General features: G+C 52.7%; 2 protein-coding genes across 2 annotated transcripts; one reads left to right on the top strand and one right to left on the bottom strand.

Annotated features, from left to right (window-relative positions):
• The first annotated feature begins 357 nt into the window (after positions 1–357).
• Positions 358–4,272, top strand: MTFP1 (mitochondrial fission process 1). Its single transcript, XM_036874156.1, has 4 exons — positions 358–933; positions 1,705–1,832; positions 2,206–2,438; positions 3,638–4,272. Exons 1-4 carry the CDS (start codon positions 867–869, stop codon positions 3,708–3,710), a joined length of 501 nt encoding a protein of 166 aa, XP_036730051.1. The 5' UTR covers positions 358–866; the 3' UTR covers positions 3,711–4,272.
• Positions 4,273–13,426: 9,154 nt separating this feature from the next.
• On the bottom strand, positions 13,427–23,394 carry LOC118879933 (SEC14-like protein 3). The gene is given in 13 exon segments (XM_036823212.1): positions 13,427–14,324; positions 15,151–15,320; positions 15,420–15,586; positions 15,954–16,062; positions 17,651–17,732; positions 18,925–18,985; positions 19,663–19,758; positions 20,699–20,887; positions 21,866–21,882; positions 21,885–21,924; positions 22,060–22,103; positions 22,390–22,465; positions 23,341–23,394. Coding segments are annotated over 13 exon segments (1,170 nt in total). The 3' UTR covers positions 13,427–14,259.
• Between the last annotated feature and the right edge of the window lie 695 nt (positions 23,395–24,089).

Here is a 24,089-nt window from a genome sequence, read left to right as displayed (position 1 = left end):
ATTTCCCTGAAGTCTTGTACCCCAACCCTGTTTCCCTGGCCTCATTCGTTCATTCGTGTTCCTGCCCCGAAGAGGCTCGGTCCAGTTAGACTCCAGTGCTTGATAGATGAGGATGGGGTAGGGACTCTAAGAGTCCAAGCATCCACATCACCAGGGTTCTCACCATTCGCTCCCCCAGCCTCATTTACTCAGCTCACCTTAGGAGCATGGGAACTGGAGCTGCACTGCCTGGAGTCAATGCCGGCTTCACTACTCAGCGGTTATATGTCCTGGGAAAGTGACCTATTAATATTTTTCCTGTGTCTCTATTACTCATCGGTAAAACGGGGAGGGGGGGGGGCGGTGTCCCAGGCTGGTGGGAGGATTTAAAGAAGTAATCCATCTAGAGTCTTTAGCCAATGGTCTGGCCGGTAGTAAACTCAATAAATGACGACTGTATAATTAATCCTCGAAACCGTCCCAGGACTGAACCTGTCCTGTTCCCCACAATTAACAAATGAATAAAGTGAGGCGCAGAGAAGTTACAGGCTCTTGCCCGAGGTCACAGAGCCAAGAAGTGTAGCATCCAGTATTTGAACCTCCGTCTCTCAGGTTCCAACACTACAGCCAGTGCTGGAAGAGGATCGCGCCAACCACTCGACTCCCGAGAAAACGTGAAGAAAATTAAGCTGTAAAACTCAAACCTGGGAGAGGGGCTCCGGTGCGCGGGGGGAATTTGCAGACGCTCCCTGCTGGCGGGGACTACATGACCTGTGCTTCAGTTGGGGACCTTCGGCTCGGCCCGTCCCGCCGCTGCGAACGGGAGTGCTGGTGGAAGCCGAGGCGGTAGTACACGCTGCAGCGACTGAGGCCAAGGAGGAAGCGCCATGTCCGAGCCGCCCCCGCGGGGGGCCGAGCGCGACCTTTTCCGGGACACGTGGGTGCGGTACCTGGGTGAGCGCGGGGCGAGGGGGACAGCGACCCCTACACCACGTGTCTGGGGAAGCAGGGGTTGCCAGACGCCGGTCAGGGACCTGGAGAAGGTGGGAGGATCTTAGTTCTCATTTAGCCAGGGAAGAGACTGGGCTCAGAGAGGGTTCTGAACTTGCTCAAGGTCACACAGCTCTGGTATTCCCAGCCCTGCCCTCGGGGTTTCTGCTGGTCAGATGCCCAGGTGGAAGCTGCAGCTCAGCTAGGAGGATGGACCCGGGTGATCGGATCGCCTTCTCTGGCATGCCTGGCACAGGCTGTGGAGTCAGGGCATCTGGACTCCCGTCTTGGCTCCTCACTGGCTCTGAGCCTGTTTCCTCCTCAGCAAAAAGGGATGAACGCAGGGTCTCTCTCATTGGGTGGTAATTGTAAGGGTAGAATGAGATAAAGTACATAAAGGCCTGGCATATGGTGAGCCCCTGGTCAGTGGGGCTGCCCTTAGTCTCTCTCACTGCCTGTTCACCCATCAGCTCAGATGCTTCTAGAACCCAGGCTGTGAAGGCAAGTGAGTGATGAGAAAGGTGTCTGCACTCAGCTCTTCCACAAGGGGAGAGTTGGGGTGGGCATCATGAGTGCCATTTTATAGGCTGGGAAACTGAGGCTCAGAGGGGTAAAATCACTTGTCTAAGGTCACCCAGCTACTGCTCAGCAGACTGAGATAAGAACCAGCTCACTCCAGTGCTCCCTTGTGAAACAACCCAAAGGCTCAGGAATTAAATATCCCCTCCCCACCAGGCTACGCCAATGAGGTGGGGGAGGCCTTCCGCTCCCTGGTGCCTGCAGCTGTCGTGTGGCTGAGCTATGGTGTGTCCAGCTCCTACGTGCTGGCTGATGCCATTGACAAGGGCAAGAAAGCGAGAGACGTGAGTGTTAACCTGCCCCTCAACCCCCCACCCCCGTCCACTCCCCTTGTGGTCAGTCCACAGCCTTGCATGTGGTTAAGTCCCTCTGGGACAGTCCGATCCCCACAACCTGGCCTGGTGGACTCCATACCCCGGTACTGTTTGTAGCATAGTGCACCCTGTCCCCAGCGCAGGTGACGTAGTCTATATCCTAGTCCTGGATATGAGTGAGTCCACCCTCAGCCCTGAATTGGTGGAGCCCAGAACCCAACACTAGCGTGGCTCTGTCCCCAACCCCCTTCACTTCCCTCTCCCTGGTCCAGCCTCATGCCCCTTGTCCGCAGGGTTTCCTGCCTCTGCCCCTGCTGGATTAAATGTCTCTTGTGCCTGCCAGGTGCCGAGCCCTGAGGCAGGCCGCAGCACCAGAGTGACTGTGGCCATGGTGGACACCTTCGTGTGGCAGTCTCTGGCCTCTGTGGCCATCCCAGGCTTCACTATCAACCGTGTGTGTGCTGCCTCTCTCTATATCCTGGGCACTGCTACCCGCTGGCCTCTGGCTGTCCGCAAGTGGACCACCACCGCACTGGGGCTACTGGCCATCCCCATCATCATCCACCCCATCGACAGGTAGGTGCTCCTCCCAGCCCCAGGAATCATCCACCCTACAGGCAGGGATAAACTTTGAGAGGTGTGGGGGTGTATCCACTTTTCACAGAACAGTTGTAGCGGAGGCAGGGCTGGCACTTGGGGCTCCTGAGGTAGAAAGGACAGTCTAGGCCCTTGTCATATGATCTGGCAGGTACTTTGGCTATAAAGGTAGGAGGTGCCATGAGAGTATGGGACACAGGACAAGTAAATTCCCAGAAAGAAAACTCAGTGTTAGAAAACAACCAGAGGTAGGCAGGAACAGGTGCACCCTGGAAGGGATGGGTTTTGAGAAGTTTTGGTGACAGAAGCCCAAGTGAAACTGGGTTAAGTAAAATAGGAATTGATTATTTCACATAACTGAAAAGTCCAGAGTTATGCTACTTGGAGGCATGACTGGATCCAAGCACTCAACTGATGTTATTAGGGGTCTGGGTCTCTCTGCTGGCCTTCTCCCCACCCCACCCCATGTTGGCTTCAGTCACTTTCCCTTCATGGGAACAGAGATGGCTCCCAGCAGCTCCCAGCTCCCCTCCTCCCAGCTTAGCAAGCCCCATAAGAAGCTTCTTTTTTTTTTAAATTTTTTTTGATGTGGACCATTTTTAAAGTCTTTATTGAATTTGTTACAATATTGCTTCCGTTTTGCGTTTTTTATGTTTTGGTTTTTGGCCGCGAGGCATGTGGGATCTTAGCTCCCTGACCAGGGATCAAACCTGCATCCCCTGCATTGGAAGGTGAAGTCTTAATCATTGGACTGCCAGAGAAGTCCCCCCATAGGAAGCTTCTTAATAGTGACAGCAAAAATCCCAAGGAAGGCTGTCATTGGTCCATACTGGACTGGGTGCCCATCCCTGAGCCAGTTTCCCTTTTCCGACTGGCCCGGCTTGGGTCATGTGCCTTCCCGTAGAACCAGAGATGGGGCCAACCCAACTAGATGAACATAGAGTGGGAGGAGGAGTCTTTCCCCTCAGGAACATAGCTGACCTTGAGGTCCTGTGTGAGTCTTTTACCCTCTCTGTGCCTCAGTTTTCCCAACTGAATAAAGAGAGGGTGATGGCTGACACCAGGATGGCACTTGTGTCCTGCATCCAGGAGTCCCTTTCCTAGCCCTGACCTCCTGCCTCCCATTCCCCCATTAGTACCCCTTGGTTGCCTGCTCATGACCCTCCATTGCCCCACAGGTCAGTGGACTTCCTCCTGGACTCCAGCCTGCGCAAGCTCTACCCCTCTGTGGAGAAGCCCAGTTCCTCCTGACCCCACCCCAGTACCTGGCCTGTGGGTTGGCCCACTCCCTGCTCTGTTCCAACTCCCTCCTCCTGCCAGGGGTTGCGGATGCCTAGCTCTCTGGGATCCAAGGCCCTGGCACCTGAATGGTTTTAAGCTGAACGGAAACTGAGAGACAAAGACCTCAGAGCAGCAGCTGCAGTGACTCACAGACAGGACCTGAACCCCATCTGCTTCCATGGAATCTGTGATACTGAGCCGGACTGGACTGTGAGTGGGCCCAGCCCTGTCTTTTGACAGGACAATAACATACTCCCATGGAGGGTCAGGAGACTAAGGCCCAGACAAGGCAAGGAATATGGCCAAGATCACTTGGCAAGCTGGGGACCTACAGGATTCCCAACGGCTCGGCCAGGTCACCCCATGGCAGTGTGGCTGACGGAGAAGCAGCAGGCAGTTGGAGAAACGCAGGAGTACACTAGTGGGGACCCTGAGGACTGATTCTCTGGCAGCCCCTTCCTGATGGAGGGGCTGCTGGGGCCTGGCTGGAAGGCAGCACAGCCCCCGGTCCAATAAATCCTCAAGAAGTTGAGTTTTCTCCTTTTCTATTGGGGATAAGCAGGGATGTGGTGATGGGGAGCAGGGCTGGGGGCCCTCAGAGGTGGAGGCCGATGTCTCTGGCAATGCATCACTCACAGTGGCTAGCACTGGGCCTGTCTGGTACCTCCCCGCCCATCAATGCCCCCCTGCAGGTGCCTGGGATTCCACCATGGTGCTGCCAGCCTCCTTTGGGGTAGGCTTTGCCCTCTTTCTGCAAGCCTCCTAAAACCACACTGTGGTTAGGTCCCTGTTTCCTGGAGTTGGAGTCACTCCAACCCCCACCTCCTCCTTCCCCCCCCAGCCCAGTACTGCTTCCTTGCCTACTGCCTTCCAGCCTATGGCTCTCTACAGAGTCACAGGCAGAGCTGATTCACAGGCTGTGTGACCTTGGGCAAGTTACCTGACCTCTCTGAGCCTGCTTCCTCACTGTACAGTTGTCTGTAATGACCCTCTGAAGCTGCTGTGAGGGTTACAGGAGAAATGGCTTGCAAAGCAGTTGGCCATAGTGGGGCTCACAGAGTTATTTAACCACTATTATGATTGTGGCAAGAGACATCCATTTCAAGGGCAAATAATTGGTAATTGTGCCATCAGATGACTAATCTAGAGAGAAAGTATGCCAATTTTATGGTTCAGGCATTCCAATCCTAAGAATTTATTCAGAGGAAATAATTGGATGATGATTCGAAGATGTGCATCTGAGGGTGATCATCATGGCTTTATTTTTATAAGCGAGAAAGTCTTGGGCACTCCTTAAAGGTCCAGTGCATAAAGGAACATGCTTCTTTTTTTTTTGTTTTTTTATAAATTTATTTATTTTTTATTTATTTATTTTTGGCTGTGTTGGGTCTTCGTTTCTGTGTGAGGGCTTTCTCTAGTTGCGGCAAGTGGGGGCCACTCTTCATCGCGGTGCGCGGGCCTCTCACTGTCGCGGCCTCTCTTGTTGCGGAGCACAGGCTCCAGACGCGCAGGCTCAGTAGTTGTGGCTCACGGGCCCAGTTGCCCCGCGGCATGTGGGATCTTCCCAGACCAGGGCTCGAACCCGTGTCCCCTGCATTGGCAGGCGGATTCTTAACCACTGCGCCACCAGGGAAGCCCAGGAACATGCTTCTGATCTGATTCTGCTGCTGGCTCAATCTCCCCAAGTCCCTCCTCTGTTCTGATACCTTCCTTGACTCCTGACAGCCTCCAGGATCCAGTCTGAACACCTCAGCCTCGCTTTCAGAGCCTCTGGGCCTACGCAGTCTCATCTCTCACCGTGACGCATCCTGCACCTCTGTTCTGCCTCCCCTGACTCCTGCCCATCCAGCCTCTGCGCCTTTGCTTAGGCCATGCCACCTGCCAGGAATGCCCTCCCCGCCCCCATTTCCCTCTGTTCTCAGCCTTCAAGGTCCACCTCTAACGGTACCTGCTCCTTGAACCCTCCCTGGCTTCTGCCCCCCAGACAGAATCATCATCATGCTTCTCCCTCCTCTTGAACAAGAATCATCAGATGACACCCACAGAGAACACGGATGGAGTTCTTACTATGTGCCAGACACTGTGCGAAGCACTGTGTTACAGAAACTCCATAACGGCCTGTGCGGTAGATGCCACCATTATCATCCTACAGATGAGAAAGTTAAGTCCACTGTGCGGTGAGCCTTCCACCAGCCTTATTAAATCCCACGTGAGTGAGGAGGGCTTCACAACCTTTTCTAAAATCAGAAGGCATTGCAGTTGGGTGGGGGGCCCCTGGTGGGGGAACGTGGAAGTGCTGGGCCTGGCCTAGCTCAGCCGTGCCCTAGGCTCACGTGTGGGCTCCAGGTGAGGGTTGTTCCTTCTCCAGCCTTCTCTGGGCCAATTTAAGGAGGCTTGTGGGGGGTGGGCAATGTTTCTTCTCATTATGGCTGTCCCCAGGGCGCTTCTGCGTGTTGCTCGGGTCTTGCTTCTCGGTAAGGTCTGGGCAATGGGTCTACCTTGGGAGCTGGAGTGGCGGGTGGTGGGTGGTAGGTGGCGGGTGGCGGGTGGCGGGTGGTGGGTGGCGGGTGGCGGGTGGCGGGTGGCGGGTGGGGGCCCTCCCGGGTGGGGGCCCTCCCCACGCCCTCCCCACGCCCTCCCCACCCCTGAGCTGAGCTGAGCCTCCCTCTGCCAGCTGTGTACCTGGGGAGCCCCTGCGAGGATAACTCATCCCCCCATGCCTGGTCTGGGCCACCACAGGAGCTGGACTTGGCATCCTGGGGATACTGGGAGGAGGGGACTTCCCTCCTGATGGCCTGTGAGTCACTCTGTCAGGTGCCCTCCAACACTCAGCCCTACCTCCCAATGCGCCCTGACCTGGGAGTCCCTTGCTGCCTCCCCCACTGAGAGCCCAGGACACCAGAGCCCCAGGTTACCTCTTCCTCCTCCCTGACCTTCACCCTATGTCTGGGGAGCCAGGCTGAGCAGGAACCTCCAGAGTCCAGGGTCCTCCTTCTTAAGGTTTGAGCTGTCCAGCCAGGCCAAAATCAGGGGTAGGGGCCCACCCCCACCCTGCACCCCTGGCCTCCAGGACAGAGCTGGCATGCAGTAGATGCTCAGCAAACACTACACAACTGCCTTAAATTCTTCTCCTTTCTAAAAAACCTTTCAACTCCTTTCTGGTCCTTGGTCTGCTCTAGGCGCTCTGGGTCAAGATAATCCTTCTTCAAAGCAGCATGGCAAGGTGGTCAGGAGCCCAAATGGTAAAAAGAATGAACTGGGGACCATTCAGGGATGAGTCTGCTTACACACAGGCCAGCTGCTCACACTGACACAAAGCAAGCAGTTACTGGTAGGGACAGGGTAAAGGTAAACTCAGCTTTTATTTTAATACCATTGGTATCATCCAAATCTTGCCATATAACTTCAATCTTTAAATAGTTCTGGAAGAGCCCTTCGTTGGGAGTTTGAATCGAAGTTCTGCAGCTGATAGCTGCATGTAACTATGGGCAGATGGTAGCAGGACTTCCCAGCCTGTTTCCACATCTGTAAAATAGGGGCAGTTGTGCGGTTCATATGGGGGTATATGGAATAGCCCCTAATGGCAGCTAGGAGGATGCTCAGTGCTGGTCAAGCTTATTTGAGCAGCTTCCCTTCGGTCCTCCCATTCCCATTCCCTCCCCCTAGGGGAACTTGCTCAGGGCTTGCCCTCCAGTCTGACTGTGGGGACCCACTGGACCCCCTTGACCTGTGGTGCCTCTTCATTAGCAGCTCCCCAGCACAGGCTGCTCCTTGGGTGGTAGGCAAACAGCTCGGCTGCAGCTGGCCCGTCATGAACCCTGCCTGGCCCCCCTGAAGGACCCCTCCAAGAAGTCCTCAGCCCTCAACACACAGCTCCTGCAGGTGGCCCTCCAGGTACTGCATGGTGAGGCTTGGCCTGGTGCCTATGGAGGGGATGGAGAGTGAACCCCTGAGGGCTGCCCAAGGAGGGCAGAATGTGGGCCATGTGTACCATCCTGTACCTGGCCTCAGTCTTCCACCCCTGGTGGGACAGGTGTGCACCCATTTGGTAGATGAGGCTGGGGTAAGAGAACCGAAGTTCTCTCTGAGCCTCCATCACCCCATCTGTAAAATGGGCATAACACTTCTAGGACCATTCAGGAAAGAATGGAATAATGGCTGTGATTTACCCGGCACGCAGTAGGTGCTTGTTAGGGGGTAGCTCTGGCTACGTACCAGGAATAACCCTCTTCCCTCGGGTGCCTCGCCACTTCCCTTATGTGGAAGGCTTGTGGTTGACCCTAGAAGCCCGCATCCAGCCGGTGCTAAACTGGGCCATGAAGCTCTACATGGACAAGTGTGTGAACCTGAACCGCTCTCAGAGGACATACACCCTCGTCTTCAACTGGGGGTCTGTGGGGTTTTGAGGGGTGGGGAGGGAGATGGGGGCAGATAGCTCATCCCTATCCTGGGGTCTTGCTTAGCTGGGCCACTGGTGTAATCATGTGTAGAAGTCTGTTTTTTGCACTTGGTCATTAGTAACCATTTATGGTGCCTGGCCTGAACTTGCTGGGGTCTGAAGCTGCCCACCTGGGCTGTGAGTAGCTTGGCAGAGGACGGACTGTCCTTCCCAGCCGGGGTGCAGGCCATTGAGTGGTTGCAGGGGCCTTAGAGTCTTGTCACTCGTGGCTGACTTTGTAACTTCTGCCCTTTGCTCAGGCTAAATACATCTGTCCGCAGACTCTAGTAATGGGGTGGACATTCTTTAACGTGGCTTTAGGGAGCAAGAAGGTCCCAGAGTAAGCCTCTCCATGGCTTCCCAGGAAACTTGTTATGGCCAGTCTCCGAGGTGATGGTCCCTTGGGATCCTTGTCTGTCTCCAGACTCTAGTAATGGGGTGGACATTCTTTAACGTGGCTTTAGGGAGCAAGAAGGTCCCACAGAGTAAGCCTCTCCATGGCTTCCCAGGAAACTTGTTACGGCCAGTCTCCGAGGTGATGGTCCCTTGGGATCCCTTGTCTGTCCCCCGGGTGCTTCTCAGTAGGCCCCGGTTCTGCCCCTTGGTCCCGGCAGAATAATGAGACATTGCGGTTCAGCGTGGAGGCCTTCATGCTCAACGATGACGTGCAAGAGGATGAGGTGAGGGCGATGCCCCAGGTCGAGGTGGATCTGGGGATTCTCTTCCTGTCACTGTGCTTCCCCTCCCAGGGCTATCTTGGGCAGAGTTGGGGGTCAGCCCAGGAAAGGAGTGCTGGATCCCCTGATAGGTTTTCCAGATTTAGCAAATCAAAACTTAGGCCTTGCAGTTAAACATGAATTTCAGATAAACAATAAATTTCTTAGTTTAAATATGTCCCAAATATTACATGAAATATATTTATACTAAAATTTTAAAGAATTAACCAAGCATCCTGTATTATCTGGCAACCCTCACCCTGAGAATGGCAGTGGGATAGGCATCCAGAGCTGGGACTTGGAACCCACAGCCCTGGATTCGGCTGAGCTCTGACCAAAAGGCAAGGCCCTGAGGGTCTCGCATTTGCATGTGCAGGAGCAAGTCTGGGATCAAGCCTGGCCCAAGGATCGCACGGGGGGCTGGGAAGGCCCACTCACCCCAGAGAGATTTTGATAGATGTGATTAGGATGGAGGAACCTGGGCACTGTGGACTGTCCCAAAGGATGCTGGCAGCCTGGGGCAACTTGAAGCTTCCTTTCTTTACAGTAAGATACTTCCATCACGGGAGATACAGATGCACAAAGGACAATTAACGCTGCTTGGAGATTATCCCAAGATGACACTAGAATTTCCTGTCTGTACGTCTCTTTATAAGAGTCATACGCTACACTGACTTCTCACTTCCTTTTAAGAGCTGTTCTCAATGTTAACTGTTAAATCATATATAGAACAGAAAATGAAAATCCTGAAACCCTGAGAATCACCAATCCTTGGGCATATACTAAGTTAGTGTTTTATAAAATAGGTCTGCATATGCCATGATAGAATTTGTTTTCCTCCCACTGAATATCCCATTTCTCTGCACGGGAGAATACTTTTTTTTTTGACCATGCCGCATGGCTAGTGGGATCTTAGTTCTCTGACCAGGGATTGAACCCATGCCCCCTGCAGTGGAAATGCAGTCCTAACCACTGGACTGCCAGGGAATTCCCAGGAGAATACATTTTTGTATTCTCCCATGAATGTTAACAGCTATGTAGAATTCCAGTCTGGTCGAGTTGTAACTTAACCAGTGCCCTATAGCAGAAACTACCCATGGGTTCCAATCTGCCCCTGTTCTAAACCAGGGTTGCAGTGAGGAAATGCCCATGGGTAAAGGAAAATCAGGAGAAGAATTTTCTCTCCCTCTAAGGACCTATTATGGGCTGGGGCTGTGACAGTCACAGGCTGACCTGGCTTCTCCCTGCAGTGCCCAGTTGGATAAATGAGGCATAACGTAGTTCAGCACAGGTGGTTGTGTTGGGGGGCATGGGAGCTCAAGAGGAGCCCTCTCACCTGGGGCTGGGGGCCTAGGTTCTTCCTTAAGTATATACCATCTGCTGGCTGAGCATCTGGAGTTGGAAGAGACCCTTTGAGCCTGGCCAGAAATCCTGTTTTTACAACACCACCTCCTACAGGTGAGTACTTCCTGTTTCAAGCTGTGGGAACCTGGGCAAACTCCTTCCCCATTTCTCTGAAATGAAAGTGTTGGCCGCCATAACGCACAGGCCTTGGGTTCTGGAAGCTGGGTAACTGGGAGAGATGAAAGGCCTCAGCTAGCTCCGTAGCTGGATGCTTCACCCACATCATGGGAAATCCTTATCCTGGAAATGTAGGTGGCCTCTCCTTGGCACAGGAAAACCAGAAAAAGGACTGAGAGGACTGGTCCCACCACCATCCAGGTTCACAGACACTCGTTTGTGGTCCTGTCCCCTCTGCCCTGTCCCATCTCCAGCTTCCCTGCCTGCTCCTGGCTTTTCTTTTTTTACCTTGATGAGTAACTGTGGGCTCAGGGTCACTTCTAGCTACCCCGCACGGCCTGCCCCACACCACTGGGCAGCCCTGAGGTGCTTCCCGGCCTCCTGTAAGACGTGGAAGGACTTGCTGGCAGTGCTTCTGGCCGTCAGCTGCGTCACTCTGCTGTAGATCCCGATCCTGCTGTCCCTGAGGAAGGTGCTGGAGGCTTTCCAGCTGAGCTGCCCTCGAGGTTGGCTGGGGAACACACTGAGGCGGGCCTGGACCAGGCCAGACACCGAGGAGAGGCAGCCTGTGGCCAGGGCAATGGAGAGACCGTCTTTGGAGGAGGAGACTGATGGAGTGTCCCAGACAACCGCTGAGGAAATCAGGGAGTCAGGGGGCCCTTCAGAAGACCACTAAATCACCCTTTATATACACACAATACAGCTTTCTACTTCTCTAGTGCTCTGGTCTTAACTCCCTCTGGTACTTGTGTGTGTTTGTACCATGTGCTGGGGGGCAAAGCTGACCTTAACTGTGTGATGTGAAAGTGGATTCTCTGGAAAGGCTGCAGCAGTGCTGGGTTCCTGGGGAAGAGGATGGGGTCTGGTGCCTAATTAGCATCAGGACAGAAGGTTGCCCTGGACTGGGGTCTACAAGGTTAACTGGCCCAGACTTTCGGCCTCAGCTGCCAAATTTGAACCCCCTCTTTTAAGGGAAACAGGCTGTGGTCACCATCTTTGCCTCCCAAGGGCAGCTGAGGTCTTTCCTTCCCCGTCTCTTCCCTGGCATTTCTGGGCTGTGGGAACTGGGAGTTCACTTCCCTTCGCACACAGTGGGGAGCCTGCAGGCCTCGGTCTTCCTGCCACTATACTGGTTACTGACTGCTGCTGGAATGAGGGGGCCCATTAGCCAAGGCTAAGTGGGGTCTCCTTCCCTCCCCAGCCACCTCCTGGACACTCAGAACTGGAGCAAAGCATCCTGCCCCTGGGTGAGACTGGAGACCTGGAGGCTGGGAGCTGGAGGGCTGCTTCCCACCGACTGTGGCTACGGAGTAGGAGTGGGTTTGCTGTGGCTGGGCATCCACAGGTACCAAGGGGCACTTTTTGGTTCTTGGCTCCAGTCCTAGCCTAAGCTCTCTGCGCTGCCCCTGCCTCCTGGTAGCAAGTTCCCCCTTTGTTCAAAATGGGGTCTGTGAGCTGCAGTAGAGGAGCTTAGACAAATGCAGATAATCCAACAGAACTGCTCACAGCTGCCTCAGCCTCAAGGGTGCAAAGGGTCCACCCCTTCATCCTCTGCCCCTGCTGCAGCCTGGGGGTGGGGTCTTTACCTCAAGGGGCAAGGGTGAGACCCCCTGTCCCTCCACGCTGTATCCCTGGGGCTGAGCCATCCTCCCCCCATGACATCCTTGCCCCAACTGCAGCTGCTGCCACCATCTTCCAAGAGTATGAACCCATCCTCCTCTTCTCTGCCTCCCTGCCTCCCTCTCCTCTCTCTCATTCCTTATTTGTAGGGTGGCCAGATAAAATATAGGACACTCAGTTACATTTTAGTTTCAGATAAACAATACATTTTAAGTATGTCCCAAGTATTGCCTTTTTTCTTCTTCTAAATCTGACAACCTTTCTTCTTTTCCTCCTTCCTATCCACACCCCCACCCCAGACCCCACCTCAGAGAGTCGGCAGTCTTGTCCTGTTCTGGCAAGTTGCTGCAGTAACGTGAATTAGTGGTGGGAGGAGGGTGCCTTTAGCTCCAGTCCTATTTCTGCCACCCATGGGCTGAAGGAAACAAGGCCAGTGCATTTTGGGAGCTGTTTTTCATCTATAAAATGCGTCCATAAGTGCAGATGGAAAGTACTAGCTGCTGTTGAACATTAGCTTGATTAGTCTAAGAGTCAGGCCTCCTGTTCTGCCCATGGGTGGGCTCACCCCAGCGGGCTCGGCCCTCAGCTCATTCCCAAGGAATCTCAAGTCCTTTGGTTCCCAACCATCCACAGTCTCTGTGTAATTCGACGACTCCTGTCAAGAGATGTGTCAGGACCTGGGGCTCAAGCCAGCAGCTCCATGTCCCTGAGGCCATGTCCCTGGAGCAAGAACGTCCTGGGGCCCTGGTGTCTCCTCTAGTCACCCAGGGTCTTGGTGGGTGGCAAGAGGCCATGCTTCTCAGAGACCATGCAAACAGTGGACCGGATGCTGGGCTTTGAAGCACAAGCCCTGCCCCCTCTGCTGTGAGTTTCCTTGGAGGAGCTGCTTAATTAGCATTGTGGGTCTCCATTGTTCCAGCTGCCCAATGGGCATAACACCTCCTCTGCCCACAAACTGAGATTGGAGAGGGTGACATCCAAGACACTTCCACTGGACGATCTAGGACAAACAAGTCATTCCTTCTCTCCTTCTCTGTAAAAGTAGGGTCTTAGGAAGCAGTATTATAGGGCAATTAAGAGCAATGTCTTTAGAGTGAAAAAAAAAAAAAAAAACAGGTCTTGGATCTGCCACTTAAGAGGGCATGGGTTCGATCCCTGGTCAGGGAACTAAGATCCCGCAAGCTGTGTGGCGCAGCCAAAAAAAGAAAAAAAAAAAAAAAAAAAAAAAAGAGTTGTATGATGTTGGGTGAGTGACTTCACCTCTCTGAGCCTTGGTTTCCTTATGCATAGGTGACCATGATACGTGGCCTCAGGGCAGGCGTGAGAGTGAAATGGGCTAAACTCATAAAGCACTTGGCACTGTGTTTGGTACACAGAGAGCACTCACCGAATGACAGCTGTGGGTTTTTTTTATTATCGCCAGGCAGCAGCTAGAGCCAGATGTGACTTCCTTTGCTTCTAGCAAAGTGCCTTTAATTGCTTAAAACATAAGCTGTGAGTTGCAAGGGAAGGCGGCGAGGGTGGTAGAGATGGGTTGGGGAAGCTGTGTGCTCTGAGTCAGACGAAGCCTTCTCTAGGCAGCTCCTACCTACCCAAGGGGGCAGCCACTGCCATAGATCTGGGGGCTGGGTCCCCTGGGTCTCCAAGAGAGTCCACCCCCTCCACGGCTCTGTCCCTGTCCGAGGTGCTGAAATCTCCCCTAGTACTTCTTATCTTGCACACCCATGAATCACTTGCTCCCTACCTCCATTCAACTTCACAAGTATATATTGAGCATATACTACATAAGGAGTAGCAGTAAAAAGAATTTAGATACATCTCCAACCCAGGTTGCTGATAACTCATGGAGAAAAAATTCAAGCACACAAATGCCTCAGAAGTGAGGACAAAGGCTAGGAGACTCGTTTTGCTATTTTTTGGGTTTCAGGGACAGCCACTTGTTTTTACCCTTGCTTCTTCCTTTTCTGCAACCTCGGCATTCTCCAAAGCTGTGCCTCTCGTACCTTTCCTGACCTGACCACAGTATATGCATTTTCCCCAAGGCAGCCTTTTCTTTACTTACTAGTGTCACAGAGTCAAGAGGACTACTGAGCAATTTCTGGGGGAAGAGTAGGATATATAGACCGAAAGCAGAGGGTCAGGGGTCTCTGGGAAGTGAGGGAGCTGCCTAGACAGGGGTGAGCTCCTTGTCGTATTTCTGCATGCCCTCATCCGGGAGCAGCACCTACACTGTGTAGCTGACCTTCTTGGTGTGGACAAAGCTATAGGTGTTGTCAAAGCGCAGGACATCTGGGGGGACAGATGGACAGATGGGTAGTTTGGCCTGGCTTCACACTCCCTGCGCCCTGCCCTGGCCATGGGGGAGAACGGGCTGTGTTCCCACCTGTTGTGTTTGCCAAGCTGGACCAAGTTCCCCCGACTCCTGTTCCCTTCCCCATGGGAACTGCCATTCCTGAGCAGGGCCTGTAAACAGAAACTGACCTCCTCCTGGCATGTGCCCAGCCTGACTTTAGTTGCACCAACTGGCAATGAGAACAATAGCCACTGCCTCCCATTGTGTCCACACCTGGACAGTCACATGACAGGTGTGCCAGGGGGGCATTTCGGCACATCAGAGGCCTCCCAGGCCCCTTGATGAAGTGGGGTGCAGGGCGAGGCCTGTGCATGCCTTCTGCCTCATTACAGGCACCCGAGAGGTAGGAGTAGCCTCTGCTTCACAGGTGAGCAAACCTGTGCTCAGTAAGACTTTTTGCTCAGGGTTATGCAGCTACCACGAGGCTGAAGTGGGACCCTGGTACCACACTCAGCTGTGTGGCTCTGGGCAAGTTGATTTACCTCTCAGAGCCCCAGTTTCCTCCTGGGGAATGTCACTGCCCTATTGTCCCTTGCCTGTGTCCTGCGGCCTGAGTGCTCTCAACCCCTTCTGTCTCTGGCTCTTGGCACACGATAGGTGCTCTCAAGTGTGGACCGAATGAGTGACTGTATGGATGAATGGCACTGACCTAGGGTGTATGTCCGTGAGGGGGGTGGTCACTACCCCTCTGTTTCTTCCTATAAACCATGGCACAGGTGGCTCCAACCTTCCAGGTCTGGGGCCCAGCCAGGGCAGACTTACAGACGCCAGCTTCCGTGCAGGTGAGGCTCCCATCCTCGGGCACCAGGTGGGCATTGTAGCGCTGGCTGCGCTGCACCTCCGTCATCTCCCCAGCCCGTTGCCACTCCCCCATCTTGGTCTTTAGGAAAACCCCGAAGCCGATGTCTGCACCGTCCGATGAGAACTGACACCTGTGTTGGGGGAAGGAGGGGAACAGGTCGCTGCTCAGGCTGAAGGGTCCCTGAGGGGCTAGGGCCCAGCCAGGGGTGGGTCGGTGGCCTGTTCCTTACCTGAGGACACAGCCTGGGAACAGGATCTCGTACTCCACCTGGTGCGAGGAGCTGCGGCTGATCTGCACCAAGTGCTCGTACTGAGTCTTCACCTGGTCCCGCATGTACATGGACTTGGGGATCTCCCCACCATAGTTGATTTGCAGACACAGAGCAAGATGGGCTTGCTCCCCCCCTCTTGCATTGTTCATGCTGTTTCTCCTGCCTGAGGTATTTCCCCATCTCCTGGAAGTATCCTGCTCATCCTGTCCTCCCCTACCCATCCCCCCACCCTGGGAAGCCTCCTGTGTCCCTCCATCCTCAATCAGGGCCTCTTCTGGGAACTTCCCCTTCCAGCTCATCCCTCTGGGTCAAAATTTCCCCATTTCCTGTTTGCCTGCACAGCTGCTGAGAGCTCTGTTAGGGCAGGGCTGGGACTAACTCAATACCTGGCTCACAGGGGTTTCTCCATAGCCATTTGTGGAATGAATGAGTGGGTGAGAAAGGAACCCAGCTCTACTCCTCTACCCTCCCCTGTTCTGGGGCTCTTCATACCTTAGTTAAATATTTGGGGTCCCCATCTGGGTCGGTCAGGGCCCCCCCAAACTGGGCAGGCAGTTCCTCAGGACTGATAAGTTTCAGCAAACCTTCCTTCCAGTTGTCTGTGGGGAGAGGGGTTGAAGGGTGACTATTGAGCATGGAGGGGACCCATCAGCCCCCCTCCTACCAGGAGGACCTGACCTTGGGGAGAAGCCCTACAGGAGCTAGGCTGCCAGGGCCCATTCCCTAGGCCCCCAGGCCTTAGGCTGCAGAAATGTCTTCCAGCATTGTGTTGCTATAGAAACATCTTTTCCCTGGCTGATGGGTTTGCACATTTTTGAGGGTCTCCCAGTCATGAGCAGTCAAGATTAGAGTTGTTTAATTGTTTCAAGGAGCCTAATGAGGTCAAGGACCATGTCAGGGGCCACACTGTGTGCAAGTGGCATACACAAGTCAGACCTCTGGGTGGAGAGGGACAGCCCTGGGTCTTTGAAAGGACCTCCCCCTCTCTGCTGCTTAATCACCACAATCATAATGCCCGTTATTGTTCTTCATGCCCTATGCAAAGCTCTAAGTGTTCTGGATCCTGGGGTGTCACCATGGCCCCAGCCCTATAACCAATTCAAGTTATCCCCTGCTGTGGCCATGGGAGATACCAGTGGGATGAGAAGAAAGACCATAATGCCTGGCATCTCACAGCCAAATGCACAGAACCCTGTGCACCACCAAATGGGGCAGAGGCCTGGATGTGGGTCTGGAGTGTGGCAGTTACCCACACTGCTCCAGAATTTGGGGGCTACCTGTGATCCACCCAGCTCCCTACCCCAGTGGACCTAAGCAGAGGCAGAGACTCAGGTATCAGAAAGGGAGAGAAAACAGGGATTTGTTAGATTCATCCCCATCCCCCTGGATCCTCAGATCTCCTGATTTGATGATCTGATCATTCTGATTATGAGATGTTATCCTCCAAGCTCAGGGTCACCAGTTGAGTTTAAGAATTATTTCTCTTCTCTATTTCTTTTTTTCTATCATTAAAACATTTTTTTTGCCCACTTATAAAGGTAATACATGTAATTCTGAAAGTTTAGAAAGTACAGAAATATAAAAAAAAATTATAAACCACCTGATTTCTTGCTAACCACAAAATTATTTTGTTGTATTTCCTTCTAGAAATATATTCTTGTTTTTATAAAAATAAGACCATACTATCCACACCACTTTATAATCTATTTTTCTTTTAACTTAATGACATTTCCCATGACATCAAATCACTTTTCATGGCTGCCCAATAATTCATCAAATGGATGCATTGTTATTTACTTATCCAGTCCCTTCTTACTGAGCATTCCTTCTCTGAATCACTTCTCCTCTTCCTGCTCTTCTTCCTCATCCTCTTCAGCCCAAATTGCCTTTAGAAGCACTGAGGTGATGAGTGTTGAAAAGAAACTGATGCCCATAGCCCAGAGGTTGACTAGCAACCAAACTGAAACTGATAAGGAGAAAGATGTGGAGGCTTTAGTCACCAAAGATGCATGGCAGGAAGTAAGACAGAGGTAACAGGATAGACTCTATAGTGTAAGGCCCATTTCATCTTTGAGAAGGAGGAGCCTCTGACTTTAGGTGATGTGTGGATCTCTGGAGAGGGTGATGGACCAAACTTACTCCAAAGTTCATACGTAGAGCTTAGGCGATGGAGCTGGAATTACTTATTTCCCAACACTATAATTTTCCTGTGAGTGTCCTCACTCAAGAAGGGCTTCATGAGGTTGTATCCCACAGGGAACAGTTTGGTGGCTGGAGAGATATAAGCAAGTATAATGGGGAAAAGATAATTCCACTGGGCCACTCTCTCCATAACAGTCATAGCCAACAATGTGGAGGAATCATGAGTTACCTTGGCAAGTTCCAATGCCCTGCATCTGACAAACCATCCAACCAACTGGTCAACTAAAACAACAAGCAGCCAACTAACCAACCACCCAATCAATCATTCAATGTATCAAACAGCCAGCAAACCAGCCAAAAAATAGCCAATCAATTCACCTTCTCACCAACCCATCAATCAGCCTACCAATCAAAGAGCCAACCTACCAAATAGTCAAACAACCAATCAACATGTCAGCCAATCAGTAAACCAATCAGCTAATTAAACAACCAGCTAACTGCCCAACCAACCGCCTTTTCCAGTCAGTCAACCATTCAAATAACCAACCAGCCAACCATTCAAACAACCAGCAATCAACCATCCAAGATACAGCCAAGCAACAAATCAGCCAACCAACCAACCAATCTCCCAACTAGCCACTCACCCACATAGGCAATCAAAATGCTAACTAGTCACTCAGTCAGTCTACCAAGCTAACAGCTATCCAACCAGACAACCAGATATCCAGCTAACCACCAGTCAACCAGCCAGCTAAACAACTGGCCAAATAGACAACAAACTAAGCAATGAATCAACCAGTTAACCATCAAACATACATCCATCTTTCTATCCACCCACCCACCCAAACAACCACCACCCAAATACCTACTGAGTTTCCACCTGGCCCCAGGCCTGTGAGGGATACAACAGAAGTGGAGAATCAGAGGCCCTGCCTTCAAGGAGCAGACAACCCAAGGAAAACAGGATGAATACACACAAGACAACTGGAGGCCCCAGAAAGCAGTTGACAGGAAAGGCCAGACTGAGCTGCACCAGCTGCCAGTGCCAGAGGCAGTTTGAGGAGGGAGAGATCAACATGGGTGGGAAAGGTGAGGGGGGATTCCTGGAAGAACTGAGGTTGGAGCTGCCTCTTCTTGCAGTAAAGCCAACCATAGAAGTTACCATTTATGGAGAAGTTACTCTGTTTCAGGCACTCTGATTTGCATGCAGCCAAGCAACCAACCTGCCTCACTGCTATCCAGGGAAAAAGGTGCTAGTATTGTCCCCAGGGTGCAGATAAGGAACTGGAGGCACAGGGGAGTGAAGTCACCTGCCACACACCTTCCACAATGAGCATGAACTTCAGGGTCTCTGGGTAATTCTCTTCAAGGAGGTCAAAGAACTGTGGAACCAAGAAAGACCCCATGAGAGCCCACACCTCTTCTCCTCCTACCCCCATTCCCTTTGCAACCTCCCCTCTGGAGGATTCAGAGGGCTGTGGAGGGCTTCCCTTCTTTCTATCACCTCTATGGCCCCTGGAGGAAATCTCACCCCAGACTATTGCAACCATACCCTAATAGTAATTACACAACAATAATCATTTTTACAGCAAATGTTATAGCAACAGTAGTATATAATAATAATTTATGTAATAGTAAATAAAACGTTTACTGTTTATTAAACGTTCACTATTTGCCAAGCACTTGTGTATACACTTTACATAACAACTCACTGAAATATCCCTACATCCCTTTGAAGTGCAATCAGTATCCCCATTTTGTAAGTGAGGAAAATGAAGCATGGAGGGATAAAGTGACTCCCCTGAGTCACAGAGCTAGGGATGACAGGGCTGGGCGGGGTTTGTCTGAAGCTGGCCCCTATGGTCTCAGTACAGTGTTGTCCCTGAGGCCTGCTCTGTGGGATCTTCCAGCGAACATATCTTTGGGTCCTGAGCTGCAGGGATGGGGCCCAGGAAGGCCACCACCTTTTACCAGATCCTGGTTCTGAGGGAGCAGCAAGGTCACAGCAGGCCAAGCTGGTCGTTAAAGCAAGCAGGGGTGCCCAGGGGCCTTTCCCCACCTCCTGGTACACTTCCACCAGGGGTTTCCAGAAGTGCTTCAGCCCCAGGCCTTCACAGTCAAATATCATCACGATGGTCTCAATTTTCCTCCCCAGCTGTGAGGATGAGAGCAAGGATCAGGGTGCAGGCTCAGAACTTGGGAGATGGTGACCCCAGCACATGACCCTTCAGGGCTTCTCCCAGATTCCTACTCTGCCCTCAGATGAATGAGTGGACAAAACAGTGAATGCATTTACCACCCATCCATCCACCATCCATCCATCATCCATCACCCATCATTCATCATCCATCCACCCATCATGTCTATCCATCCATCCATTAATTGACCCACCCACTCATCAGTTCACCCATCCATCCCTTCATACTGCTGTTTATTCAGCCAATCATCCCTCTATTTGTCCAACTAATATTTATTAAGCACCTATTTTGAGCCAGACACTGAAAGTATAGCATGTAGCTCAATAATCCAGAGTTCTTGTCCTTAAAGAGTTCACAGTCTGGTTGGGGAGACTGACAAGCAACCAGATCCCCATGGTCCTGAAGTGAGAGCTGGACAACATGGGAGCTGTGGAAACACACGTTAACCCAGACGGGGGCCTCAGAGAAAGTGACAGTTTGAGACCTGAAAGATAGATAGGAGAGAGCCAAGGAAGTGTGGGACGGAAGTGTGTGTGCTGGAGGTCGGGTTATCCAGACAGAGGAACAACAGGGGCAAAGACTCAGAGGTAATAACAGTAGCTAGCATTCTGAGAAATATGAATTAGGCCCTGTATGCCAGCCATATACTTGCATTATCTAATTTAATCTTTGCGACCATTATTATTGTCCCTGTTCTATAGGTGAGGAAACAGGCTCAGAGAGGTGAGGTAACTTTCCAAGGTGGCAAAGTTACCACCACCAAAGTTACCACTTTCCAAGGTGGCAAACTCTTCCAGCTCGGAGAAGCGGCAGAGCTGGTGTTTGACCACAGAGCCCTCTGACTGACAGCAGAGAGCACAGGGGTGTTCCTGGGACCACGTCCCCTGGCAGCCTCACCCGCTCTGTCTGCAGGTCACACTCGCGCAGGATGCACTCACAGTCCCTCATCTTGGTCTTGAGCAGGTCCTGCTTGGTGACGGAGAAAAGCAGGCCCTTGGGGTCAAGTGGCCCGATGATGTCATACCACACAGGGCAGCCGTCATGGTCATAGCCACACAGGGCCCCAGGCATGCACTTCTGGATCACCTGGGCATGGACAAACACACGAAACTTGGCATCATGCACTTCCCAGAGATACCCAGACCAGGCTGCCGTGGGTGGCCTGAGCCAACACACACCATGGTACAAGCACTGTCTCTCTGCTGGAGGGCAGCACTACTGTCCAGGTGAGAAAACTGAGGGGCTTGCAGGAGGGGGTCTTGCTCACAGCAGGTACATGGCCAAGGCAGGTCTCAGCCGTGCCTGCTTGAGGCCTCTGGGCTCCTTAGTTCTGCCCCCAGTGTCTCCCGTGTCCCTTTCCATGGGAAGGAGTTGGGCTTAGTGATGAAGAACATGTATTCTGAAGGTCACAGACCTGGTTCAAAAACAGATGCTACTGCTTCCCTCCTGTGCATCCTTGAGCAAGTGACGCCACCTATCTGAGCCCCATTCCCCCTCCTCTGTTGGGGAAAGTCCCCAAGATCACACAGTGCCTGACTCAGAGCTTGTGCTCCACAAATGAAACTAGGACCACTGCTTTACTAAGACGCCAGTGGTGGGACTCTTCTCCCCAACTTCTTGGTGAGCTAAGTTTCTTTCCCACCTAGACAGGATGCTTTCACCAAGGCCCTAGGGGTGAGAGCTCAGATCCATGAGCTAACTGTGGTGGTGAAGAGCCTAGATTTGGAGGACAGACAAGCTTGAGCTCAAATCCCAGCTCCACCTTGGGGCTGTGGGACTTTGGGTGGGCTGCTTAACCACTGCTGGGCTTCAGTGTCCTCATGTGTACAATGGGGACAACGGTACCCACTTCATGGGGTTGTGAGGATTAAATGAGATCATGCAGATAAAGTCTTAACTCAGGCTTGGACCTCATAAGCCCCCAGGAAATATTCATAATTATTACAGGAGAGGTGCCTGCACACTCATGGTCTTTGCTACCCTCCACTCATGGTCCCGATGATCCAGAGACTGCTCGGGTGGTAAGTCTGTAAGAGACTGGGGGGTGTGTGGGTGTTGGCTCACCTCGGGGGGCTGCCAATCAGTATGTGGTCAATGTTCATGGTCTTCCGGAACTCCATGTACTGAAAGGGAGTTGAGTGGTAAGATCTCACTGGGCTCCCAGCACCCCTGAGGAGGGGATGGAGGTAGGGGCTGGAGGCAGGGATTGCCCCCACAAAGCCCCTTGCCAAATTTCCAGGGAGGGGGATGGGTCTCACCTTGTGGAACATGGCCTCTGATTTCTGCAGGTCGAAATTCTGAGCTGTGAGAAGATGGAAAGAAGGCATGAGGTGGGAAAGAGGTTGCCTTGCAGTCATCTTGCCCTGGTCCTGGGCAGTGGGGGGCTATGGAGGGCAGTGGGGGGCTATGGAAGGCACTGAGGGCCTGGGTGGGACCTCCCTTTCCTGTCCCCTCCCCTCTCCTGCATCTGAACATGTGAAGCAAGATGGTGTGGTCGGATCCTGAGAGCCTTGGGTCCTTCTGGAGCAGCTGGGACAAGGGCCCTCTCACTGCCCCCTCACTCTGACCTCCCCCACCTCTGCCCTCACCTCAGAGCCAGCGCAGAAGGAAATAGTCATCTGGGTTGGGCAGGGCAGGCAACACATCCTGGACATTTTCTCCTAACTGGGAAGAGAGACGTTGATTGAAGAGGTTTTCACACTGAGCCTTGGCCCCAGACTCAGTGATTGTTTTCGTCTTGCCTCCTTCTCTTCCAGTGCAGTCTGGCCCACAGTGATGGAGGATGGGTGGGTGGATGGATGGGTAGGTGAATGGAAGGAAGGATACATGGGTGAGTAAATAAGAAAGAAGAAAGAATGGATGGATGGATGGGAAAAAAAGGAAGGACAAATCAATGAATAGTGGATGGACAGAAGGAGAGATGGGTGTGTGAGAAGATAGATAGACGGGTGGGTGGGAGTAGGAGGATGGATGGAAGAAAAGATAAATGGGTGGATGGGTGGGTAAGTAGATTGGAGTATGAATGTATTCTTAGTTCTTTTCATGTGTTAGCCCACCAAGGCTTCTGTCTTTTTTTCCATCCCATTTTCTACAAAAACATGGTTAGTGATTATCCATCCTCTTCCCCATTGACCGTGGGGATGACAACACACTCTACTCCATCTCTCAGCTCTTACAGACAGGTCACCTTTCAGGGTCCTGGGGAGTGAAAGGGAACACAGTCAGAGTGCAGACCATCAGCATCTTCAGCTCCCACCTAAGGGGAGATGGGGAGGGGCATGTCAGGTAAAGGTCTCTGGGTCTGGCTCCTGGATGAGAAGTCAGGCTTGATCTGGCACCCACACTATTGCCCGGAAGTGGTGCTGTTCCCTCAACCTCTGCCCTGGACAGGGCTGATGTCACCGAGCACTGGGAGACCCAACCCTGGGTGAGGTGATGGCAAAGAGACAATGTCAAGGACTTGCTGAGCCAACAGAGTGGGGCAGTGTTCCGGCCACCGCCCTCCCTCCTCCTCTCAGCCCTTTTCCCCTGGCTCTCACCTTGGCCAGGGTCTCTGCCTGCTTGGGGCTCAGGTCTCCGACTCGGCCACCCATGGTGCTGGGTGAGGCTGGAGGGGTGGAGGCCACTGCAGGCAGAGGCCAAGCCTGGTCTGTGGTCCTGACCAAGCGGAGCCTTTTGCCCCCCGTCCTGGGCATGGCTCCAGGCACCTCCTCCTTGGCCAACTGTTGGGTTGCACATTACATAATTGGGATTAAGTGAGGTCCCGTGCTTGGCTCTGGGATAGTTTAGGGTGGGGGGAGGCAGGTAGGCATGGGAGGGCGTGTCAGAGGTCCCCTGCCAGGTGGAAGAGGCTGGGAGGAAATGAGGCTGGCGGCTTCCCATGGCATGGGAGTCCAGGCTAGGTACCTGTAGAACCCCCCTCAGTGCTCCCCAGGCCTCCAGGGAAGGGGGGATTTCAGGGGGAGTGAGGACTGCTCCCTGCAGGCACCCCTTCTCTCCGACCCTCAGTCTCCCCATCTCACTAAGGAAGAGACCCCGCACCTACGGTTCTGCAAACATCACCCTCACCCTGCTCTGATGGCTAGGAGTCAGGGACTTAGTCTAGTAAACAGTTCATTCACTTTGTCGGGGTGGGAGGCTCATGTCTTTTTGCAACAAATGTCCATATTCAAGAGGAGACAGGCTGGGGCAGAAAAATGGAACTCGAAAGGTGTCCTTGCTAAAGGTTTTTTTTTCCCACAGGGCTGATGCTGCTTTTCCTGTCTTTCAAATTCTATCCTGTGGTGCT

This window comes from Balaenoptera musculus, chromosome 14 (assembly GCF_009873245.2).
Source record: "Balaenoptera musculus isolate JJ_BM4_2016_0621 chromosome 14, mBalMus1.pri.v3, whole genome shotgun sequence".
Taxonomy (NCBI): domain Eukaryota; kingdom Metazoa; phylum Chordata; class Mammalia; order Artiodactyla; family Balaenopteridae; genus Balaenoptera; species Balaenoptera musculus.
Note: the sequence above shows the minus strand (reverse complement) of the source record. Positions and strands in the feature narration are given on the sequence as shown.

Excerpts from the sequence above, each read along its gene's own strand:
- MTFP1 (XM_036874156.1), top strand. The coding sequence starts at position 867 with ATGTCCGAGCCGCCCCCGCGGGGGGCCGAGCGCGACCTTTTCCGGGAC. Across the intron at positions 934-1,704 it reads CACGTGGGTGCGGTACCTGG|GCTACGCCAATGAGGTGGGG; the intron begins GTGAGCGCGGGG and ends CCTCCCCACCAG. Across the intron at positions 1,833-2,205 it reads AGGGCAAGAAAGCGAGAGAC|GTGCCGAGCCCTGAGGCAGG; the intron begins GTGAGTGTTAAC and ends TGTGCCTGCCAG.